Source organism: Chlorocebus sabaeus, chromosome X (assembly GCF_047675955.1).
Source record: "Chlorocebus sabaeus isolate Y175 chromosome X, mChlSab1.0.hap1, whole genome shotgun sequence".
Taxonomy (NCBI): domain Eukaryota; kingdom Metazoa; phylum Chordata; class Mammalia; order Primates; family Cercopithecidae; genus Chlorocebus; species Chlorocebus sabaeus.
The window spans coordinates 133,530,898-133,553,310 of NC_132933.1; the positions used below are offsets into that span (position 1 = coordinate 133,530,898).

General features: G+C 44.6%; 1 protein-coding gene across 2 annotated transcripts; it reads right to left on the reverse strand.

Moving 5' to 3' along the window:
• Window positions 1-36: 36 nt before the first annotated feature.
• PDHA1 (pyruvate dehydrogenase E1 subunit alpha 1) lies at window positions 37-16,364 on the reverse strand. Of its 2 annotated transcripts, XM_007991218.3 has the most exons (12): window positions 16,195-16,355; window positions 13,691-13,804; window positions 10,941-11,000; window positions 10,233-10,406; window positions 8,980-9,106; window positions 7,233-7,324; window positions 5,824-5,916; window positions 4,597-4,752; window positions 4,352-4,423; window positions 2,139-2,206; window positions 861-969; window positions 37-394 (listed from the first exon to the last, which is right to left on the reverse strand). In XM_007991218.3, exons 1-12 carry the CDS (start codon window positions 16,249-16,251, stop codon window positions 230-232), a joined length of 1,287 nt encoding a protein of 428 aa, XP_007989409.2. In that variant the 5' UTR covers window positions 16,252-16,355; the 3' UTR covers window positions 37-229. The 2 variants fall into 2 exon arrangements, with proteins under 2 accessions (XP_007989409.2, XP_007989408.3); XM_007991217.3 differs by lacking the exon at window positions 13,691-13,804 and having other exon boundaries at window positions 16,195-16,364.
• Window positions 16,365-22,413: the final 6,049 nt, after the last annotated feature.

The window sequence follows — 22,413 nt, forward strand, 5'->3', positions numbered from 1 at the left end:
ATTTGTTCAAAGTATACAACTATTTTAAGTCAAAAATAATCTTTAAGCACTCAATAATTAATCTTTTAATGCAACAGTATACAAAGTGCATGCAATTACTACCTGCTCAATCTACACACTTAGTCTTAATGGAAGTTTACAAGAATTTCATTGACTGCGTTTTCTTCCTCCTCAACCAAGTTGAGAACACTGGTAGCCCCCTGAAGTATAACCTCCCCTTCTAGTCCCCTTAACTGACTGACTTAAACTTGATCCACTGATTGGCACCACGAACTTCGAAAGGTGGGTCGCTGGAGTAGATGTGGTAGCCCAGCTCCTCCAAAGGTGGCTCAGGATCGGCCGTGGCAAACTGGGCAGCATCCTCAATCTCCTTCCTCACTTCCACATCAATTTCCTAAAAATTAGGTAACAGTGTAAAAGGTTTTTGAATGAACAGCAGTTTAGGTACCAACCAGAGTTCTATGGAGGACCTGTTGCTGGTGTAACTCTAAGTATGAACAGTTGCTAATTCAGAAGATTTTGGAATACAGATTTCTAGGGTGTATATTTTTTATGAATTAAAAATCCACAGTATACTTTTAGGAAAAAAGAATTATGCTACTACGCTACTGTGGGGGCTTTGCCACTGTGATGGTGGTTTACAGTCCACCAAAATCTAAAGGGTAATACAATTTTGAATAGAGGAAACTAAAGGAAAAGCCCCCACCCTGAGGGGCTTCGGAATTATTTATGCCCCGGCACATCACTTTCTGGGCTTGGAGGAACCCACAGAAACGCTGTGGCCACCCAGGGGGTGGCAACTTTTTCTGTGGGAGGCAAAAAAAGCCAACCTTCAAACCACCACAAACAAGTGACTGTACCTTTAGTTCTTCCACACTGGCAAGATTGCTGTTCACCATCCTGTCCTTGAGAAGCATAATAGGGTCACTCTTACTTCTTACTTCCTGAATTTCTTCTCGTGTACGGTAACTATGGGGAGGGAAAAGTAGTAATCGATCAGTAAGAACAGTTCCAGTAGAGCAAGGGCAGTATGATGAAATATGACATGGGGTTGGATTGTCCCAATTAGGTGAAATACAGAAGTGTATTTCTGAAACAAAGGGGCACATCAATGCTATGTCACTACAGGAGTGGCAGAGTTATACTTTCAAAATACCAGAGCACAGCCTAACATTCTGTAAGAACTACTGCTGTCTTCTAGAAAACCGTACGCTGGTAAGTCACATGGCTTCCCTGGCATTCCGACAACAGGGGCCAAGTTTTTGCTTGCTGCTTTGACTTAGACATAAGGGTCTAAAGAAGTGTCACTCATCCCACCCATTTGGGCTCCTGTATACTACATGGGAGGGGACAGCAGAGATGGTGTGTGTGGTGATAGATTTTAAGAGCACCAAGCAGGAAATCCACGTGCCTTGCCTTTCTCCCTTAAGTCCCCCTAAAGAAGCATAGCCAGCAAAACCAATGTATCTTATGCTTACATCATTTGAAGTAACACTAAAAGGATTCTACCATTTTCCACAACAGATTTACACAAAGTGGATCTATTCCATATACTGTGCTCTCTACATGATTTTCCCTTAGAAATCCACTCTACAAAGGCTTATTTATTCAACTGTGTCAACCCTGGGATTCCAGAATTACAGGCCAGAGCTAAGCAAAAAAGTAAAATTCATGCCTTTCTAGTGAAACCTAGCTTTTTTTGATTGATGTATTTGAACGGATTGAACACCTAGTTACCCTTAGCTCTGTACCAGACAGAAGACCATCTCCAAATTCTGATCCTCTTCAGGTGGAGTATGCCATGCATGGACTTGGGGTAATGCCTACAAAAGCTAAATGCCAAGATACTACACTACCATCGGTCTTGTTTTATGTAACAATTTTCCTGCACAATTAAGGTATATAACACTCTCTAAAAATCGCTGCTCGTGCTCACACACACTATACATTGTAGGCATTTTCAGTAAAGCTTTCTTATTAGGAGGCACTGCTTTCAGGTAACTTGATGCCAACACAACTGCATGCATGAAGTGAACTGGTATCTAGCTCCAAAAGCAAATATTGAAATGTGTTTCTTTTGCCATGTAACACCATTCAAAGTCCACCCCCTCTGGAAACCACACTGCCCATGAGCACACCTGACTCCAGGATCACTCATACTGTGTCCGTGGTAACGATAAGTCTGCAGCTCCATCAGGATGGGCCCCTAAAACAGAAGTGGTAGGCAGTTAGGAACAATGACGGGAAGAGCAGGCTGACACTCCACGGCCTCAAACGCAGGCCCTTTATTAAGCATCCAGTGTATTCTTACCAGATCTTTTGAGGTATCATGGACTTCTTATTGGTTGACTGATCTGTTCTCATTTCTAGCATGTATTGATTGCATATTTCATTTTTCTCATTTATAATAAGGCAATCTACCGACAGCTTGTTTTGAATCAAAAAGGCTTTGAAGGCCAGGTGTGTTGGCTCATGCCTGTAATCCCAGCACTTTGGGAGGCTGAGGTGGTTGGATCACTTGAGCCCAGGAGTTCGAGATCGAGACCAGCCTGGACAACATGGCAAAACCCCATTTCTACAAAAAACACAAAAATTAGCCAGGCATGGTGGCATGCACCTGTAGTCCCAGCTACTTGGGAGGATCACCTGAGTCTGGAAGGTCAAGGCTGCAGTGAGCTGTGAGTGTGCCACCGTGCAAGACCCTGTGGAAAAAAAGGCAGCTGGGTGCGGTGGCTCACGCCTGTAATCCCAGCAGCGGGTGGATCACAAGGTCAGGAGATCAAGACCATCCTGACTAACACGGTGAAACCCCATCTCTACTTAAAATACAAAAAAAAATTAGCCAGGCGAGGTGGCAGGCACCTGTAGTCCCAGCTACTCGAGAGGCTGAGGCAGGAGAATGGCATGAACCCAGGAGGCGGAGCTTGCAGTGAGTCGAGATCGCACCACTGCACTCCAGCCTGGGGGACAGAGCGAGACTGTCTCAAAAAAAAAAAAGGCTTTGAGCATGTTCTAGAGCCTCCTGCTATTGGCTAGGCAGATTTCCATCTCATGCTCCTTTCTTGTGGTGTGTTGTGGGGCTGGCAGCCACTTCTACTTCACAGATCCTGCTAGTGTGTAACAAAGTTGACAGGCACCAACAACCTCTGCTGCCCAAACCCTGAGGCTCTGCTGGGAGTCTGACCAGTTGGGGTCTATCACCAAGTGGCTTGCTCATTCTACACTAGCCCACTTCCAGGAGATGGCTCTGAACACTGAGGGATGGGGAAACATTGAGGATCCTTGATTGGTTTGGTGCAGTAGTTAAAATGGGTGAGTGGGGAGCTGGCTCCATGATAAGAGTAGCTATGTACCTTTAACTGCTCTGTGGCTCAGTTTCCTTGTCTGCAAAATGGGCAAAACAGTAACACCTAACTCAGAATTGTGAAGGTTATGTGTTTGGGAAGTCATACATTCTACAAATCACCATGTCTCCAGCCAGGGCTGGCCCCCATGTATTCTTTTCAGGAATTGGGAGAGGTGGGGTCAATATCCATCACTCAGGGCCTGGCACTCCCAGCCTTAGGGTCCTGACATAGACTGCTCAGCCCATTGTATCCAAGCTGTCATCTTGGTCCTGCTCTAGTTCATTCTACTCATTAGCTCTTATTTAATGTTACTACATCCCACCCTTACTTCCCTGTCTCCCCACTTTCTGACATTTGCATCACTGCCCAAACATACATGGTATGGCACTGAAGTGACAACTTCAGAAACCTTGTGTCCGGGCTGTGGAACACTAATTTAGGGAGAACACCCAAACCTCCTAAGCCTATACTAGTGCTGAAGGAACTGAAACCTCTTTAGGCCAGTCTCCCTGTTACCATCTCCCTCACTGCCATACACTGAAGGGAAAGATCCTTAGGACTGAGCAAGACTGAGATTACAAGCTTCAACCATACTGTTTGTGTAAGACACACATATTAAATGCGTATTGTATACATGACATTCTATGCTGGACACTACGGGGATCCCCAATCTGTTCCTTCAAGGGACTCATGATTAATGGGGGGTGGGGAAGAGGGACAGAATTAACCTAACAAAAAGGCAGTGTAGTTGTCATGATGAAGACAGGCGAAAGCAGAGGAAGCACCAGGACAGACTTCCCCCAAATGAGAGAAATGTGGGCTTCCCAGCAGGTGAGCTACCACAAGACCAAGCTACCCAAAGGAGCCCTGCTTGCTTCACTCTGCTTCCATCTTGTGCACCTCAATTAGCAGCTACCCACTAACAGCTTCAGCAGGCACACGGGAGGCAGTCTTTGAACTTCCAGAGATAAATGTCATTAGCCCAGAGGCCTTTAGAGCCTTACCTTCCCAGATCTACAATAGGCGGCAGCAAACCTTGTCGCCTCTCGGACGCACAGGATATCCATTCCATCCACCTGTTAATAAACGGGAGGGGCGAAGCATGAATCCAGCTGCCCCAAACCATTTTACTTTCACATCACCTGCTTATGTTTGAGAACGAAACTCTTCAATGTTTCTAAGATTGTCAAGGGTCTGCACAAGGACATACCCCTGGCCTTGGCCCCGGCCCCACCACAGGTGTCCTTACTCTCAGCCCAGGAATGAAATCGCCTCTCTTGTAGTAATCAGTGCTGGCTGCTGCCCTCTCAACAGATGTTCCCATTCCATAGCGATTATTCTCACAGATGAAAATACAAGGTAATTTCCACAAAGCTGCCATGTTGTAAGCTTCAAATATCTGGCCCTGGAAGTAGTTATGAAAAGGGGTTTCATTTGGCTTCTTTCTCTAGGATCCATCATCCGTAACAGCTGCTGCTCTGCCTGGCACAGAAAGCTTTCATAAAACACAGAAAGCCTCCTCTTCTAAAACCGAGCTTTGGGCTGGGCACAGTGGCTCAGGCATGTAATCCCAGCACTTTGGGAGGCCGAGGAGGGTGGATCACGAGGTCAGGAGATCAAGACCGTCCTGGCTAACACGGTGAAACCCCATCTCTACTAAAAATACAAAGTAGCCAGGCATGGTGGCAGGTGCCTGTAGTCCCAGCTACTTGGGAAGCTGAGGCAGGAGAATGGCGTGAACCCAGGAGGCAGAGCTTGCAGTGAGTGGAGATCGTGCCACTGCGCTCCAGCCTGGGCAACAGAGCGAGACTCTCTCTCAAAAAAAAAAAAAAAAAAAAAAAAACCAAAAAAACCGAGCTTTGGATGGTGAGGGAAAGCGGGGTGGGTGACAGATGAGAAGCAGCAGGCATCATACTCTTGCAACTAAGGAAGATGACAAACCAACTACTACTTGTTTCTTTGGGGCCATGCTAGCAGTAAGGAACACACTGGAAAAAAGATCAGTATGAAATCTGTCGGGCCCACTGGATAGTCAGAGTGAATCAGCCTCTAGAACAGGGCTTCACAGAGTACCGGCCACAGACTGGGTATTACTTGGTACCAAGAGAAGCACAAAAACTGAGTTAGGACTGAGATGCTATTATCCGAATTTGACACTGCCAGCGCGGACATCCAAGAGAATGGGTCCGTATCATTTTGCAATAGGTTAGGGGAGGTCCTTTACCACAGGGCCTTTGCCAAGCACTGATGTAGAGCAAAGGTGAGCTCGTTCACAGGAATGCGCCCCCCAAGTCTTTTGTGAAACAATGCTAAAAGGCCACTCTCTAATCTGGCCATAAGTCAACCAAATTTGAGCTAGCCATAGGAATTACTATTTCACCTAATAAGCAATAAGCTGCTTCTTTGGAAATTCAACTGTGAATATTAAACACTTTGAAAATAAGACTGTTATTGGGAAGTTAAGAGACATAATTACCTGGTTAGCAGCACCATCGCCATATAAAGTCAGGCAGACCTCATCTTTTCCATTATACTTACAGGCTAGAGCAATCCCAGCGCCCAGGGGCACCTGACATTAAGGACAACCGAGAAAGGAACCATAGAAATCCATGAGGGGAGATATTAATGCCCTGCATTTTAACTCCTGGCCAGAATCTGGCACAGAAATTACACTGCTGCTACAAACTCTCCTTCCAACCCCATCTCTCTGTTTATCCCACCCCCGATATTTTCAATGAAGCTGTAAAGTAATATATAAATACTATGTTCTATTTTAACCAGTAAGCAATAACATTTCTGCATTCAAGAGTTAAAAAATAAAACGTGGCCGGGCATGGTGGCTCACGCCTGTAATCCCAGCACTTTGGGCAGATCACGAGGTCAAGAGATCGAGACCATCCTGGACAAGATGGTGAAACCCTGCCTCTACTAAAAATACAAAAAATGGCTGGGCACGGTTGCGCTTAACTGTAGTCCCAGCTACTTAGGAGGCTGGCAGGAGAATTGCTTGAACCCGGGGGTGGAGGTGCGGTGAGCTGAGATCACATCACTGCTCCAGCCTGGGCGGCTTAGCAAGACTCCATTTCAAAAGAAAAAAGGAAAAAAAAAAAAGTAGGTTTTTAAAAAAAACACATAATAGAATCTTAACATATTAGGAAAAGAAACAGTTGGGATATAATTTTGTGCTGTTAATTCTTCATCATTCACTAACTGATGGGAACAAGGACTCCATAATGAAGTTGACAAGATAAGGCAATGTACTGAAATACAAATAGGAAGGGGAAGGTATGGCTCCACTGCTAGAGGCTCTTGCTTACTTATAAAACAGCAGACACCTAAAAGGAAACATTATAAATCACCATCCAAATCTACTCAACTCATCGCTCAAATAGTAGGATATGAAGCACTAGGTCTTTAAAAGCAAACCAAGCCCCCAAAATACAGTCACGCATCCCTTAACAACAGGGATATATTCTCAGAATTGCATCACTAAGCTATTTTGTCGTGTGAACACCATACTGTAATGCACAAACCTAGAAGGTACAGCCTACTGCACACCTAGGCTGTATGGTAGAAGCCTACTGCTCCTAGGCTACAACCCTGCACAGCATGTGACTGTATTGAATCCTGTAGGCAAAATATTTGCATACCTAAACATAGAAAAGGTAATGTGTTGTGCCACTACAACATCACTAGGTAACAGCAATTTTTCAGCTCTATTGTAAGTTTATGGGTCCACCATCATATATGCGACATTGACCAAAGTGTCACTGTGCAGCACATGGCTATACTACTTCACGAAAAGTTGTCTGGGGCTGGGAAAGTTTTTGAAGACAAAGGCCAGGGCCAAATCTAAAGCAGCACACAATCCTCGTCCTTGACTACCTGCGCTCCCACGATGCCATTGCCCCCGTAGAAGTTCTTGGCATACATGTGCATCGATCCTCCTTTCCCTTTAGCACAACCTCCTTTTCGTCCTGGAAATGGCAGAACATACACATGTGCAGCACAAACCAACTCTACAAAGCAAACCAAACCACACCCCAAGTGGCTCAACCATTAGAACGCAGAGGCCAATTCAGTCATTTAAGTACCTGTCTCTCCAGGCAAACACGTTTCTGCTTGTCCTTTTACTAGTTCCATGTGCTTCAACCTTTCCAGCTCTTCCTACTCTCCAGTCACTTAGTTTCCTTCAGATGTTAGCAAAAGTCCAGATGGTACCCTAGACTTTTTTGGTTTTTTGACCAGTTACCAACATCTTAGGACCTCTCCTCTACTAGTACACTAAATATATTCAATCCTTGAACAGGGTTTGAACTGCATGGGTACACTTATACAGATTTTTTTTTTTCAGCCACACATGGATTGAAAATACAATATTCTCAGGATGCAAACCCGAAGATATGGAAGGCTGACTTCAGGACTTGAGTATTTGAAGATTTTGGTATACTCAAGGGTCCTAGAACCAATCCCCTGGATATATGGAGGGACAACCATAGTTCAAGAGTCAAGGAGGGCCGGGTACAGTGGCTCACGCCTGTAATCCTAACACTTTGGGAGGTCGAAGTGGGTAGATCACCTGAGGACAAGAGTTCGAGACCAGCCTGGCCAACATGCTGAAACCTGGTCTCTACTAAAAATACAAAACTTAGCCAGCTGTGGTGGTTTGGCACCTATAATCCTAGCTACTCGGGAGGCTGAGACAGGAGAATTGCTTAAACCTGGGGGATGGAGGTTGCAGTGAGCCAAAATCACACCACTTCACTCCAGCCACTCCAGCCTGGGCAAAAGAGCGAAACTCTGTCTCAAAACAAAAAAAAAAAAAAAGAAGAAGGGCTGGGCACAGTGGCCCACACCTGTAATCCTAGCATTTTGGGAGGCTGAGGCAGGCCACTGCACTCTAGCCTGGGCAACAAAGTGAGACTGTCTCAAAAACACAAAACAGGCCAGGTGCGGCGGCTCATGCTTGTAATCCCAGCACACTTTGGGAGGCCGAGGCAGATAGATCACCTGAGGTCAGGAGTTGGAGACCAGCCTGGCCAACATGGTGAAACCCCATCTCTACTAAAAATACAAAAATTAGCCGGGTGTGGTGGTGCATGCCTGTAATCCCAGCTACCTGGGAGGCTAAGGCATGAGAATTGCTTGAACCTGGGAGGTGGCGGTTGCAGTGAGCTGAGATCACACCACTGCATTCCAGCCTGGACAACAGAGTGAGACAGTCTCAAAAAAAAAAAAAAAAAAAAAAAAAAAAAAGACCAAAACAAAAAAATAGTCAAGGGGGACAAAGAAAAGGGGAATATTAAGATTTCTAGAATTTACATTGCATACCAAGCTTCAACCCAACTTACTTTTCTATGACTGCTAGATTTCTGCTGGCATGCTTGAATGATAACCAAACCTATTGTGATTTTATAGCACTAACCTGTTTTAAACTTTTACCTGAGGGGCCAGAGAACTTCACAAATGGTCAGTTAACTCAAGAGCACAACAGAAGTACCAGAGCACCAAAGGAGAGGGTTAAAAAAAGAAACTTAAAACTTTAAATATTAACTCATAAAATAGCATCTTAATGAGAGATATTTAAAAACTTAATCCACTCATTTCCCCTTTCTGTAAATCAACAGCAAACCTGTAAGCTCTGCGAGAATTTCTCGGACGGAAAGGCCCCGGGTGAAGGTAAAGCCGTGAGCCCGGTAGGCTGTTATGAGATGGTCTGTGGGGTTGATGCCGGCTTCCAGGCCCACACAGCAAGCTTCCTGTTAGAGGAAGGAGAAACTATGAAGCAATACGATACATGTTTCTAAATAAAAACATTTCCTAGACCGTAGTGAAATATTTGGGCTAGTAGAACCTGTCATTAATAACCAGAGAAAGTAGCTATTTTCCACCAAAATACAGAGCGGACGGCCCAAGCCAGAAGCAATAAACTGGCAACCCACACATGGGCCACTTCCTTCCTTTCTCCTGTATGATGACCTAAAAGAAAATCCTACATCAGATGTCAACATTAAAACACTGGGGTATTTCACATGAAAATCCAGACTTCCACCTTCTCTTGGAGACATGGAAAACAGGAAGCATTACCCCTGATTTCCACATGGTACCAACTGGCTGGAACCAAGTCATGGCATTCCTCTGGGTAGGGCATGCTGGTCCCAGTTCAGCACGAGTCCCTGTCACCATTCTGTTTTGTATACCTAGCCTTCTTCACTCATTTATTCTACCTGGCTGGCCCTTATAGGTATTTGATTCTATAACCCTTGACATAAGCCCACAAAACAAAAAACAAACTAATCCTTTCTCTCCAAATTATATACAGTACAGGTGATCACAGTGCCAGAAAGTTTTAAAATAGTAAAACTCTAAGAACAGGTACAGAAAACTGGCAATGTTATGTGTGAATGAATTCTTTAGCCTAAGCTTCATAGCAGGTTTTGGCATTCTACTTTTTAATTCTAAAATACTGGCTTCAGCCAGGCACAGTGGCTCATGCCTATAATCCTAGCACCTTGGGAGGCTAAGGTGGGCAGACCACTTGAGCCCAGAAGTTTGAGACCAGCCTGGGCAACACAGTGAGACCCCGTCTCTCCAAAAAATACAAAAATTAGCTGGGTCTGGTGGTGTGCACCTGTGGTCCCAGCTACTTGGGAGGCTGAGGTGGGAGGACTGCTTGAGCCCAGGGGGCAGAGGCTGCAGTGAGCCATGATCACACCACTATACTCTAACCTGGGCGACAGAGAGATTGTCTCAAAAAAATAAATAAAATAAAATTACATTACCAGCCTCAAACTCTTCTGATACATAAGGCAGGGTAAAGCCCAATAAGTACAAGCCATACTTCAGTACCTAAAAACACAGTTCTATCACAAACCTACCACTCACCTGACCATCACACAAGTGACAGAAACCACGAATAATTTTCTGTTTATACAGCTGATCTGCTTTCAACTCCATTCGGCGCACAGTCTGCATCATCCTGTAGTATTTGAGCCCATCCTCCCTGGTGAGCACTGTTGTGACAGGAGGGCCTTCTTCCAGTCGGTGAAGGTCACATTTCTGAAATGGAATAAGGTAGTTATTATCCTCCACATACTACACTGCAAACACTGTTGACCACTCTAAGATCTAATTCCATTGCAAATAATATTGAACTTGAAAAACTGCTAAGGAGCACATTAGTAATGCTTCATATCGCCTCTGTTCCTTAAATCCATAAACCTCACTGTGCAATGAGATGGGGCTTGGGGAAAGGAAATCTTTGTAAGATGATTTTCACTGAAAGCCCCTAGAAGCCAACTGAGATATAGGTTGAAAGAACCTTCAAAGAAACAACTAAGACTCTTCTTATTCAAATATTTCACTGAATTACTTTCTAAACTTTAGAATAAGCTTTTATTTTCTAGCTCCTCCCCCTACCCCCCACAGAACAGCAAGCTGCTGCTAATAAATTCTAGTTTTCGTGAAGCTTCTCTGAACCTCTGATCCTGAACGTTTAGAAGAAAATGACTGAACATGTTCTATTCTAAAAGTAAAACTGTATATCAGAGTATACCTGTGAAAAAATTATTAACAAAGTAAAACACCTCTTACCTTAATTTCAAATGTAGCATCATTTGCAAAATTACGGGATGCTACCAGCACTCTGCTTGCCTTAAAAGACAAAAATATACAAACAAATCAGTACTTTTTAATTGTCAGCTATTTTGGAAAGTATAACTATTAATCAGTTATCAGGATGAAGTTATGGAAATTTAATAAGCCTCAACGTACTCATAGGCTTCTCTTCCACCCTGTGCACTGTGTTTGCATCTTTCTTAGCCTCCAAAATGAATTCATGCTTTGGCCAATGAAACATGATCATCCCGCCATCTGAAGGCAAGCAGTGCAAAGAGGGGCAAAAACCAAACCCATCCTTTGTCTTCAAAGAAATTATAGTTGAGAATATAATGAAATTAGTGGCTAAAGAGACTAGATCATCTGTGAGCTGTGTTTGTTTATGCCATTCTTTTGTTTGTTTTGAGACAGAGTTTTGCTTTTATCACCCAGGCTGGAGTGCAGTGGCGCAATCTCGGCTCACTGCAACCTCCACCTCCCGGGTTCAAGTGATTCTTCTGTCTCAGTCACCCGAGTAGCTGGGATTACAGGCACCCACAACCACACCCAGCCAATTTTTGTATTTTTAGTAGAGACAGGGTTTCACCATGTTGGCCAGGCTGGTCTCCAACTCCTGACCTCTGGTGATCCACCTGCCTTGGCCTCCCAAAGTGCTGGAATTGCAGGCGTGAGCCACCGCGTCCGACCTGTTCATGCCATTCTAGTCATAACCAGATACTGTTCATTTTGAGCAAGCCAAAATTATACTTCAAATAAAACTATGATTTAATCCCCACTCCAGGCAAAGTTGACTCTTCTATCAAATTGGATCTGTAAGAAAAAATATTTTAAATTGATTGAAGTATGAGATAAATACATTAGGGAGACAAGATAAAAGAAAAGATACTTAGCACTCTCTGACTTAAACACAATGTGCTTGAGCCAGCTGTTTTATAATTTATAATTCGAACAGCCTAAATCTTGGGTAGGCTCCTCCTGAAGCCCCAGTAGAAAGAAACGTTCTCTAAAACACTGTTCTCTTGGCGTTTGGGTGGCTGTCACTGTTTGGAGGTAAAAAGCTTGGGAGGAGGCAAGAAATGATTCCTTTCCAGTTTTACAATTGAGCAAACCTGCTCACAGCAAAAGTATTCTACGTAATGGCTAAGGTTTAGGTTAGATGACAGTATTTATCCAGTTAGTATTATCGTACTATTTTAACTCCCTTCTGCCATATTCTCACACACTGACATGTAAACCAACATGATTTCTCCATAAAAAGCACATCTGATGTGTTCATACTTTACGTAATCCAGCAGTGGACTGGATCTTGGTGAGAAGAGTTAAGACTGATCTGCCAAGTATATGCTGGAGTGTACAAGCCAATAGGCAGAAAGCTAATTACATATCTCTTCATCCCTCAATAGACCATTATAGGACAAAGCCAACAAACACAGACAATGACAGTGCTGGAGGAAAACAACTGAAATACTAAGAATCAGTGTTTCAGTTAACTTACAGACAGAGACAGTCCACTAATGTATCTCAGAAAAACTGAAGGGAATTTAGGAAGAAGTAAAGCTGAGAGAGGGTGAAACAGCAAATCAATGGTTATATTTGGCAATCATCAAACAGATGTGTTATTCTTGGCAACTAATAAATTATTTTGTGGGGCCAGAAATGTACTGTATTGCGAAATAATTTCCAAATACAACTACAGAAACTGCAGTTTTTGGAAGGCAGGAGTCCAAATCAGCCAGGAAACAGTAACAGAGAAAAGGTAACTTCTTTCTCAATCCTAGAGTTGAAACGATGAGGCAGGATAATGCTATACAATAAAGAGCAAGAAGGGGCCCAGTGCTGTGGCACGCACCCGTCATCTTGTGCCTGCAAAGATTAGGACTGCCAGAAAGCTACTTAGATACGTTCTCCCCTGACTTCATTATTGTGTATCTCAAAAATAAGAACCACTGATATGAGTGAAAGGAGCAAAGTTAAAGAAGCTAAAAGTCCTATCAGAAGTGTGAGTGTATTGTAATTTCTGAGTGAGAGCTCAGAAATTAAGATAAGTTTACTATTCATTTTCTCTGGAGAGTCATAAAAAGATTCTCTGTTAAATGGGATTCCTCTCTGACAGAAACCACGAACAACCCATTCAAATTTTAAAACATAAAAATTAGGCCGGGCATAGTGGCTCATGCCTATAATCCCCAGCACTTTGGGAGGCCAAGGTGGGAGGATCACTTGAGGCCACGAGTTCAAAGCCAGCCTGGGAAACATAATGAGACTCTCATCTCTACAAAAATAAATATTAAAAAATTAGTCACGTGTGGTGGCGTACATCTGAGGCTACAGTGAGCTATGATTGTGCCACTGCAGTCCAGCCTAAAAAAAAAATTAAAAAAAAGTAAAACTTTAACTTCCTAAATACATAGGAATCATTCATGTGAAAGAGGAAAAGTGTTTCGAAAATTCCATATTCTAACAGTGTAAATTAAAACTCTTACCTACCTCTTATAAAGCCAAAACACAGTAAAGATCTCAAAAAAAGTCATACAGAAATGCAAACAATAAAACAAAGAATAACATTTTAAATGCAATTCAGTCTTCTTCCATGAAATAAGAACTATGAAAACTACAGACCTTATTCAAAAATGAAAACACAATCTTGAAATTCATTTCAAAGTTTCACAACACACACTCTTTGATGAGACAATGGCAATCTTTAAACCTGAGATGAATCTCCCCACCTGCCTGGTTTTAAGAGAGTGAGAGTAATCCCAGCACTTTGGGAGGCCCAGGTGGGAGGACTGCTTGAGCCTGGAGATGGAGACCAGACTGGGCAACATAGCGAAACCATGCCTCTACTAAAAAAATTTCTTTTTTTTTAAATTGGCTGGGTGTGATGGTGGCGCACGCCTATGTTCCCAGCTACTCAGGAGGCTAAGGTAGGAGGATTGCTCGAGCCCGGCAGGCTGAGGCTGCAGTGAGCTGTCATCATGCTACTGCACTCCAGTCTGGGTGACAAAGAGACTCTATCTCAAACAAAACAAAAATACCAGGGAGAATAAAAAATGAAAAAGGAAAAAACGCACAGCATCTTGGGAGCTTAAGGGGATTAACTTGTGTCACAGCCATCAGACCAGCTGCCTAAACTTATCCCTCCCTTCATGGAGTATCACACAGATGGTAGGAATCTAGTTCAGTAAGTCTGCCTAATTTGGGTGAGCCACTGCTTATTGTTTACTGTCAGGATTTTTGTGAAAGGCTTATATACAAAATGTCTTTTTACATGTATAATATAAAAAATTAAAACCTTGATCTATCTTGTTACTTACAGTTAAGTAAAAAGACATCCATAAGTATGAAGAATTACAAAAAACAAAGAGTCAACACGTTAATTATTCCACCCTTTAAAAAGATAAAGGTGAAACTTTTAGTTCTACCCTTAAAAGCTTCAGGAATTGTTCCTAATTAGTCCACGACAAGTTGAGTGACACAGAAAACTTCCTAATTATCTGAAGAGTTTACACCACTAAGTGGAAAGATACCTGGGCACTTTCTAAGGTGACTTCATATCTGGAATTCAATTTTCTTCCTACTGTAACGTGGGGGCGGGGGGGACCCTGCAAACTGATAGAGGAAACGATAAACCTGACTTGCAGAAGAAATAATAAACCTACATCGGGTGCCTAAAGGAAGGATGTTTCTAAGCCCATAACTACCAGTACAGCCCTCTACCCACAGATATCCCCAAAGGGAATGACTTTTTTTTTTTTTTTTAACATGGAGTCTTGCTCTTGTCGCCCAGGCTGTAGCGTAATGGCACTCACTGCAAACTCCGCCTCCCCAGCTCAGGCTATTCTCCTGCCTCAGCCTCCAGAGTAGCTGGGATTACAGGAACCCGCCACCATGCCCAGCTAATTTTGTATTTTTAGTAGAGACGGGGTTTCACCACATTGGCCAGGCTGATCTCCAACTTCTGACCTCAGGTGATCCACCCGCCTCAGCCTCCCAAAGTGCTGGTATTACAGGCTTGAGCCACGGCACCCGGCAGTTCTGTCATTATTTTAGGCAACAGGATTCCTAGAGGGGCATACCTCTTACCTTTTGACAATCTCTGCCTGTACTTAGAGCTGTATCAAGTCCTGGGGGAATTACTAGACTCCCGAGGCCTGCAGTTACACCAATTAACACGACCTCACTGTGCCTAGGGGTCAGAATGCTAGAAGCTTAGGTGTTAGGCACCTCTAAATGCTGAGGCCATGAAATAGTGCTGGACTCTACCCCCCACCCCTCAAGCATCGTTGCTGTTTGCTTTAGCTACTTGTACCCCAAGAATGTGTAGGTAAGGGGAGGGCAGGGCAGCGTCCTCTGAGTTCTGCTTCCGCACTCCTGAACTCACTGCCAAGAAAAGCTCAGATGTTGAGAGAGAGGGAAGGGGAGGAAGTTTGTTTCTGAAGAGGCTGACCCTCTGTGAACCCGCCTCAGAACTGAGCACAGGTGTTCAAGAAATGTATACCGAACGGGACACTCAATAAATAACACTATTCAACACACATGCTATCGATTATGTGCCGGGTGCTATTTGGAATCGTATCCACACGTGTCACTCGTTGAATCCTCAAGACAATCCCAAGACAACTCTAACACTCCATTTTAGAGTTAACTGATAACATTTTAATAACCGATAACATTTCAGAGATAACTCTTATCTCCATTTAGAGATTAACTCCACTTAGCGCAAACATTTCAGGAAACCGGGTCCCCGGGAAGTTTAAAAACTTGCTCAAGGTCACAGGGTTAGTCAATGGTGAGGGTGCTGTTTGAATGGAGCCACCCCGTCTCCAGATTCTACGCTATTACAAAGCCTCTCTGTCAAGAGAAATTAAGTTAGGAAGATCTGAAATGAGTAGGGTCAATCGGAGACTCGAAGGAGGCCGAGGTCACCCTTTCCGAGTCCTGTAAACCAACAGGCACCTCTTGAGCACAGTGACTTCGCCCGGCGCACAGCTGGGCCCGGCGGCGGCAGCGGGGTGTCGAGAAGGGGGAAGTCCACAGGGACCTTGGCAGGATCCCGGTCCGCGTCGCTTCTGCTGAGGCCAGGAACGGAAAGCAGGGCGTGGGGGCGAAGTAAAGGCTCCCCGGCTCCCCTAGCTCCTTCTACCCCGCTCTGGGTGGCCCGGCCCGGCCCGCCCTCCGGCCCCGCCTCAGCCCCGCTCGCGCCCCACCCCGGCCGCCCAGGAGGTCTCACCGGCTTCTGAGAAGCGCCAGACAACACGCGGGAGACGGCGGCGAGCATCTTCCTCATGAAGCACAGGCACTGGCGGCAGCGGCGACTCCTCACAGCCCAAGAGGCACGACGAGGGTGTCCCAAAGTCTCCTTCAGGTGCCCCAGCAGACGCCACGCCTCAGTCGCAGCGCGACGTGACAGAGTCATAATAACGTCATGCGCTGCGCCGGGCCACGGGCCAACCAGAACGGCGTCCAGGGAGTGCCCCGCCCCCGCTAAAGGCCTGCGGCTGCCCATTGGGTATCAGAGCCAGAGAGGGAGGGGCTGAGCGCTCTTTCCGACGCCACGCGGCGGGCGGGTGAGGAGGCGGGACCTGAGAGCGCCTGCGTGGGAAGGTGGGACCCCGCCTCCAGGGCGCCGCGGGAAAGGCGCCTTCCTAGATTTCGCACTGCAGCGCCCGGTCCTACCGAGCGCCTAGTCCTGCCGGTGCTGCAGCTCTGCAGCCCTCGCTCAGTACACGAGATGATGAAGATTAGCAGCATGCTCAGAGCCAAAAGACAGAACACCTGGTTTCTGTAAATGGTCTGCCACTAACTTGTCTTTAAAAGATCACGTAGCAGTTGGAAAATTCTGCCCTGTCTACTTGAACGCGGATCAAAAAATTTGTTTCCCAATATATGTCGAGAGGTCAATGGGAAAAATCTTTTTTCTCTAGTTATTGGTTCACTGCGAGTTAACAGCGTGGCTCAGCCAATGATGAAAGCACACACAGAGACAAACACCAAAGCAACAAGAGGCTCTATTCAGAGGATCAAAGGGCACAGGAACCCATTCTGTTGTGCCCTAGTGGGATTGCACCTGGGGTTCACATTTGGGCTCCACATTTTAAGGGGGATAATGACTGAGTGGAATCCAGGGGACAGTGGTCAGAACGGTGAGGGGCTGAGATTGTGACTTATGAAGAACGATTAAAGAAGTTAGGAAGAAAACAGGCTAACTAGAATTGGCTAGGTTATGATGTGGTAACAACTGACCTCCAAATTTCAGTCACCTGAGGAATTTGAAGTGGCACGAGACATCGTGCTCATAACACAGGTCCTTCACAGCGTGGCACCCTCTCTGTGGAACTTAGCTTGTCTCATGGATGAAGGGAAAAGGGATCATTTAAACCGGCTCTCAAAGCTTCTGTCCAGAAGTGACACATGTCACTTCCTCTCAATTTTCACAGACCAGAGCTAGTTACCCGACCATGTCTGGGTTCCACAAGGTGAAATATAATCCTGCCAGGAGGAGAACAGAAAATTGAATGAACAATAAAACCAGAGAGGATTGGATATGTCTTCATACATTTTCAGGCCAGTCATGTTCCAGGAGGAAAAGCTATTGTGTGTGTGTGTGTGTGTGTGTGTGTGTGTGTGTGAATAAAATCCTTTCATTTCAACATAACAATGAATTTTCTAACAATGACAATGGTCCAATGAGATAATTCTCTCCCAGTGTCACTGAAAGTATTCAAAGCAGAAGTTCAAAGCATGACCAGCTCTCGGCATAGCTAGAGAAAGAATTTGGGCACTGGGTCAGACCCTGGACTGAGAGATCGTGTTGAGTCCTTCCAACTTGATGACCAGGTTGTAGTGGAAGAAAACTTCTTAAAAGAGTCAGAGGGCGCCATTAAAAGGCAGAGATGGACGTGAGAAACTTGCATGGTATGATTTCAGCAGCTGTTGCTGCTGATAGAATATGAAAGGTAAAAGAGAATGAAAAGGTTGGAGGCCAGATGTCCAGCTCAGGAGAAAAAGCTGGTCTGAATGGTTTGGGACATGTTGACCTTGTGGTGGCGGTGGCACAGCTATCTGAAGATGTCTCCCGGGAGGTTGGAGTTGTAAGTCTGGAACATATGCTAAAAATATTAATTTGGGAGTCATCTCCAGGGGTGGTGATATTGGTTGTGCATGTACGGGAACTCTGTAGGCCACATACGGATACAAATTCATTCATTCATTCGCTCATTCATCCAACACCTATTATTGAGCACCGATTATGTGTCAGACACTGTACTACACACTGAAGATATAGCAAGGAACAAATAAAATATAGGTCCTACTGAAATACATGATTGAACAAATCAATGGGTTTGAAGGAACAACTTTTCCTTACAGTAGAATTCCAATTAATTAATATAGAAGGAATGATGAAAATAGAAAAAGAAAATCACCATTTGGCAAAGACCACAGTAACTGTTGCAGGTGAGAATTATCAATAGAGGCTAAAGTTAGTGGGTAAATGTATGATGAGAAACAGGACATTTGCATCATCTCAAATGATCTCGATTAGATTCATTACAAAGTTTAAAGTAGTAACTTTGCAGTGCAGAAACAAAGTAACCCATTTTTCAATGACTAGGATATTTTCTCTGCATTTCTTGTTTTCCATATATATATATTTATTATTATTATTATTATTTTGAGACAGAGTCTTGCTCTGTCGCCCAGGCTGGAGTGCAGTGGTGCAATCTCAGCTCACTACAAGCTCTGCCTCCCGGGTCACGCCATTCTCCTGCCTCAGCCTCCTGAGTAGCTGGGACTACAGGCGCCCGCCACCACACCGGGCTTTTTGTATTTTTAGTAGAGATGGGGTTTCACCGTGTTAGACAGTATGGTCTTGATCTCCTGACCTCGTGATCTGCCCCTCTTGGCCTCTGAAAGTGCTGGGATTACAGGTGTGAGCCACCGCGCCTGGCCTCTTTTTTTTTTTTTTGACAGATTCTCATTCTGTTGCCCAGGATGGAGTACAGTGGTGACATCTTGGCTCACTGCAACACCTGAGTCCCGGGTTCAAGCGATACTCCTCACTCAACCTCCCGAGTAGCTGGGAAAACAGGTGAGTACCACTATGCCCGACTAATATTGTATTTTTTTTAGTAGAGACGGGGTTTCACCATGTTGGCCAGGATGGTCTCAAACTCCTGACCTCAGGTGATCTGCCCACCTCGGCCTCCCAAAGTGCTGGGATTACAGGTGTGAGCCACCACGCCCAGCTGTTTTCAGATATTTCAAAGCGGAGTTGGAAGCAGCTTTGAAGGTGAGGGACAGTTTGAGATGCTGTGTCAAGTGGTGACAGGTGATGATTGTGGTTAATAGTCATTAACTATAGGCTATAGTAACGTTATAGTCATTAACTCTAGGCTATAGTAACTATAGGCTATAGTTACGCGCTAGAACATTCACAAAAGACTCTTGTATCAGGAGAGGAGGCCAGAGAGAAAGAAAGAGTTGCAAAAGGCAGGAAGAGAAAGTCTTAAGAAAGGAGGGCTCGTTAATCTTGGGGGAAATTGTAATCCCAGCACTTTGGGAGACCAAGGCAGGAGGATCGCTTGAGGCCAGGAGTTTGAGGCCAGCCTGGGCCACAAAGTGATACCCGTCTCTACAAAAAATAAAATAATTAGTCTGGTATGGTGTTGCATGCCTGTAGTCCCAGCTACTAGGGATGCTGAGGAGGGAGGATTACTTGAGCCTAGGAGTTTGAGGCAGCAGTAAGCTATGGCTGCACCACTGCACTGCAGCCTGGATGACAGGGCAAGACCACATCTCTCTAAAAAACAAAACAAAAAAAACTTATCTGGGTGAAGCAGGGCAATTTTGATTAGAGACCCTGTAATATGCCTTTTGACTTTTCGTTAGCAAATCACCCTAAAAGTATTCGATCAAGCTGAGCTTTAAGGCAAATCATGCTCCTTAACATGTCTCTGGTTTTCTAGTAGGAAACGCCCATCCCCCAGCAGATGAATTAGAATAGGACAATCATATACATATGTCATAAAAGTCAACAAATATTTTCGAATGTCTTTGATGTACTAAGCACCAGCTGGTGAAGGGATTATGGCTAGGGGTGATTTTAACTTTGGAACCGTATAAATGTTTTTACACAACCATAAAACACAATGAAATAAATATTGAAATGAAATACAACAAACCAATTTAATGACATATCAAGTGGTTGGCATAACCCTGCAGAGAATGATCTCAAGTTATTTAACACCACAGCAATGTGACTGCATATACTTGGTGGGGTATAGCCTAAAGACAAAAGGAACTGGAAAAAAAATCTTAAGGCAAGGCTCACACCTGTAATCCCAGCACTTTGGGAGACTGAGGTGGGAGGATCATTTGAACCCAGGAGTTCTAGACCAGCCTAGGCAACACAGGGAGACCCCATCTCTACAGAAAAAAATCTTAAATTGTTCTCATTTGTCAGGTGTTATTATTATTTGACTGCACATACCCACACTGATAAAGTAAATATATAATTATGTTAATGCCACTGGGAACCAAGATTTTCAGTATAAAAGACAGAGGCACAAATGTAAAATTCAACAAGTCAAAGCCTAGTGGTCCTGAATTTGAATTGGAAATACCAGTATAAACTCATGATTATTTCCCCCTTTCAAGATATATATCTTGGCCAGGCACGGTGGCTCACACTTGTAATCCCAGTACTTTAGGAGGCCAAGGTGGGCTGATCACTTGAGCTCAGGAGTTCAAGACCAGCCTGGGCAACATGGTAAGGCCCTGTCTCTACACAATATAAAAAATTAGCCGGCCATGGTGGTGCATACCAGCAGTCCCAGCTACTAGGGAGGCCAAGGTAGGAGAATCACCTGTGCCTGGGAAGTGGAGGCTGCAGTGAGCCATCATCGTGCCAGTGCACTCTAGCCTGAGCAACAGAATGAGACTGTGTCTCAAAGCAGAAACGATGTGCGTGTGTGTGCGTGTGCGTGTGTGTGTGTGTGTGAGTGTGTGTGTGTGTATCTTAACTCTGTCGACTGGAAAGACCTAGAAGCAAAGACCAGCCCAATAGTAATTATTCTGAAATCTGGCAAAGGGAAAGAACTGAGGACTTATTCTGCCTTTCTTACATAGACTGAATTTCAATGTCAACAAATAGTTGATGAGGAATAGTTCTTTATAGAACAATTTCCAGCGGTAAATAAAAAAGGAACCATATAATTTTAATATCCTTGTGTTGTAACCCCTGAGGAATTACTAGATCAAGCTGTTGGGGGACTTTGTAATGTTTGAGTGGCTTTAACAAAATACCTGAGACTGGGTAACTTATAAACAACAAACACTGATTGGGCGTGATGTCTCATACCTGTAATCTTAGCACTTTCCAAGGCTGAGGCAGGTGGATCGCTTGAGCCCAGGAATTTGAGACCAACCTAGCCAATGTGGTGAAACCCCATCTCTACAAAAAATACAAAAATTATCCGGACATAGTGGCAGGTGCCTGTAGTCCCAGCTACTTGGGAGGCTGAGATGGGAGGATGGCTTGAACCCGGGAGGTCGAAGCTGCAGTAAGCCACAGTTGTACCACTGCACTCCAGCCTGTGTGGCAAAGCAAGACCCTGTCTCGAGAAACAACAACAACAACAACAATAAAAACCAACCAACCAAACAAACCCAGACATTGATTGCTTACGGTTCTGGCTGTTGGGAACTCCACGGTCAGGGCATTCAGTGTCTGGTGAGGGCCCTCTGGCTGAGTCCGCACATGGCAGAAGAGTGGAAGGGCAAAAAAAGGCCTGGGGTGCTCCCTTCAACCTCTTCCATCAGGGTGCTAATTCCATTCAAGGGGGCCCAGGAGGGGTGGGCAGGGCTCCATCCTCATCATCTAATCACCTCCCAAAGGCCCTGCTTCCTAGTACCCTCACATTGGAGGTTAAGTTTCAGCAGATGAATTTTAGGGGGCACATTCAGACCTCAGCACTGAGAGGAACTTCTAGCTGTGGTCTGTGCACTGAGCACGAGGTTGGCAATAGATTTTCCTGGTCCTGTTAGACCTCATTAAAGATTTAGACACTTTTCCTAAGAATAATGGGAAGCCAAAGAAGGATGTTCATATCAGCTTTGCATTTTGTAAATATGGAAGATGAGCTGTGCCCTCTCATGACAGGACCCTAAAGGAAATTAATGGAAGGAGGTGCCATAGTGTGTTCAGGAGAGCACAGGGTTCCTGAATCTAAGATAGGTGAACCACAGTGAGTATGAGCATATCTTTCTATATGATTTTTAAAATAGAGACAGGGTCTCACTATGTTGCCCAGGCAAGTCTCAAACTCCTGGCCTCAAGCGATCCTCCCACCTCAACCTCACAAAGTGCTGGAATCACAGGGAGCCACTGCACTCAGTCCATCATGTCTTTTTATTATCCAATGGAGATATGTGGAAAAATACGTATTTT

Excerpts from the sequence above, each read along its gene's own strand:
- PDHA1 (XM_007991218.3), bottom strand. The coding sequence starts at position 16,251 with ATGAGGAAGATGCTCGCCGCCGTCTCCCGCGTGTTGTCTGGCGCTTCT. Across the intron at positions 5,917-7,232 it reads ATGGCATCGTGGGAGCGCAG|GTGCCCCTGGGCGCTGGGAT; the intron begins GTAGTCAAGGAC and ends CCTTAATGTCAG. Across the intron at positions 970-2,138 it reads ATGAGTGATCCTGGAGTCAG|TTACCGTACACGAGAAGAAA; the intron begins GTGTGCTCATGG and ends CCCTCCCCATAG.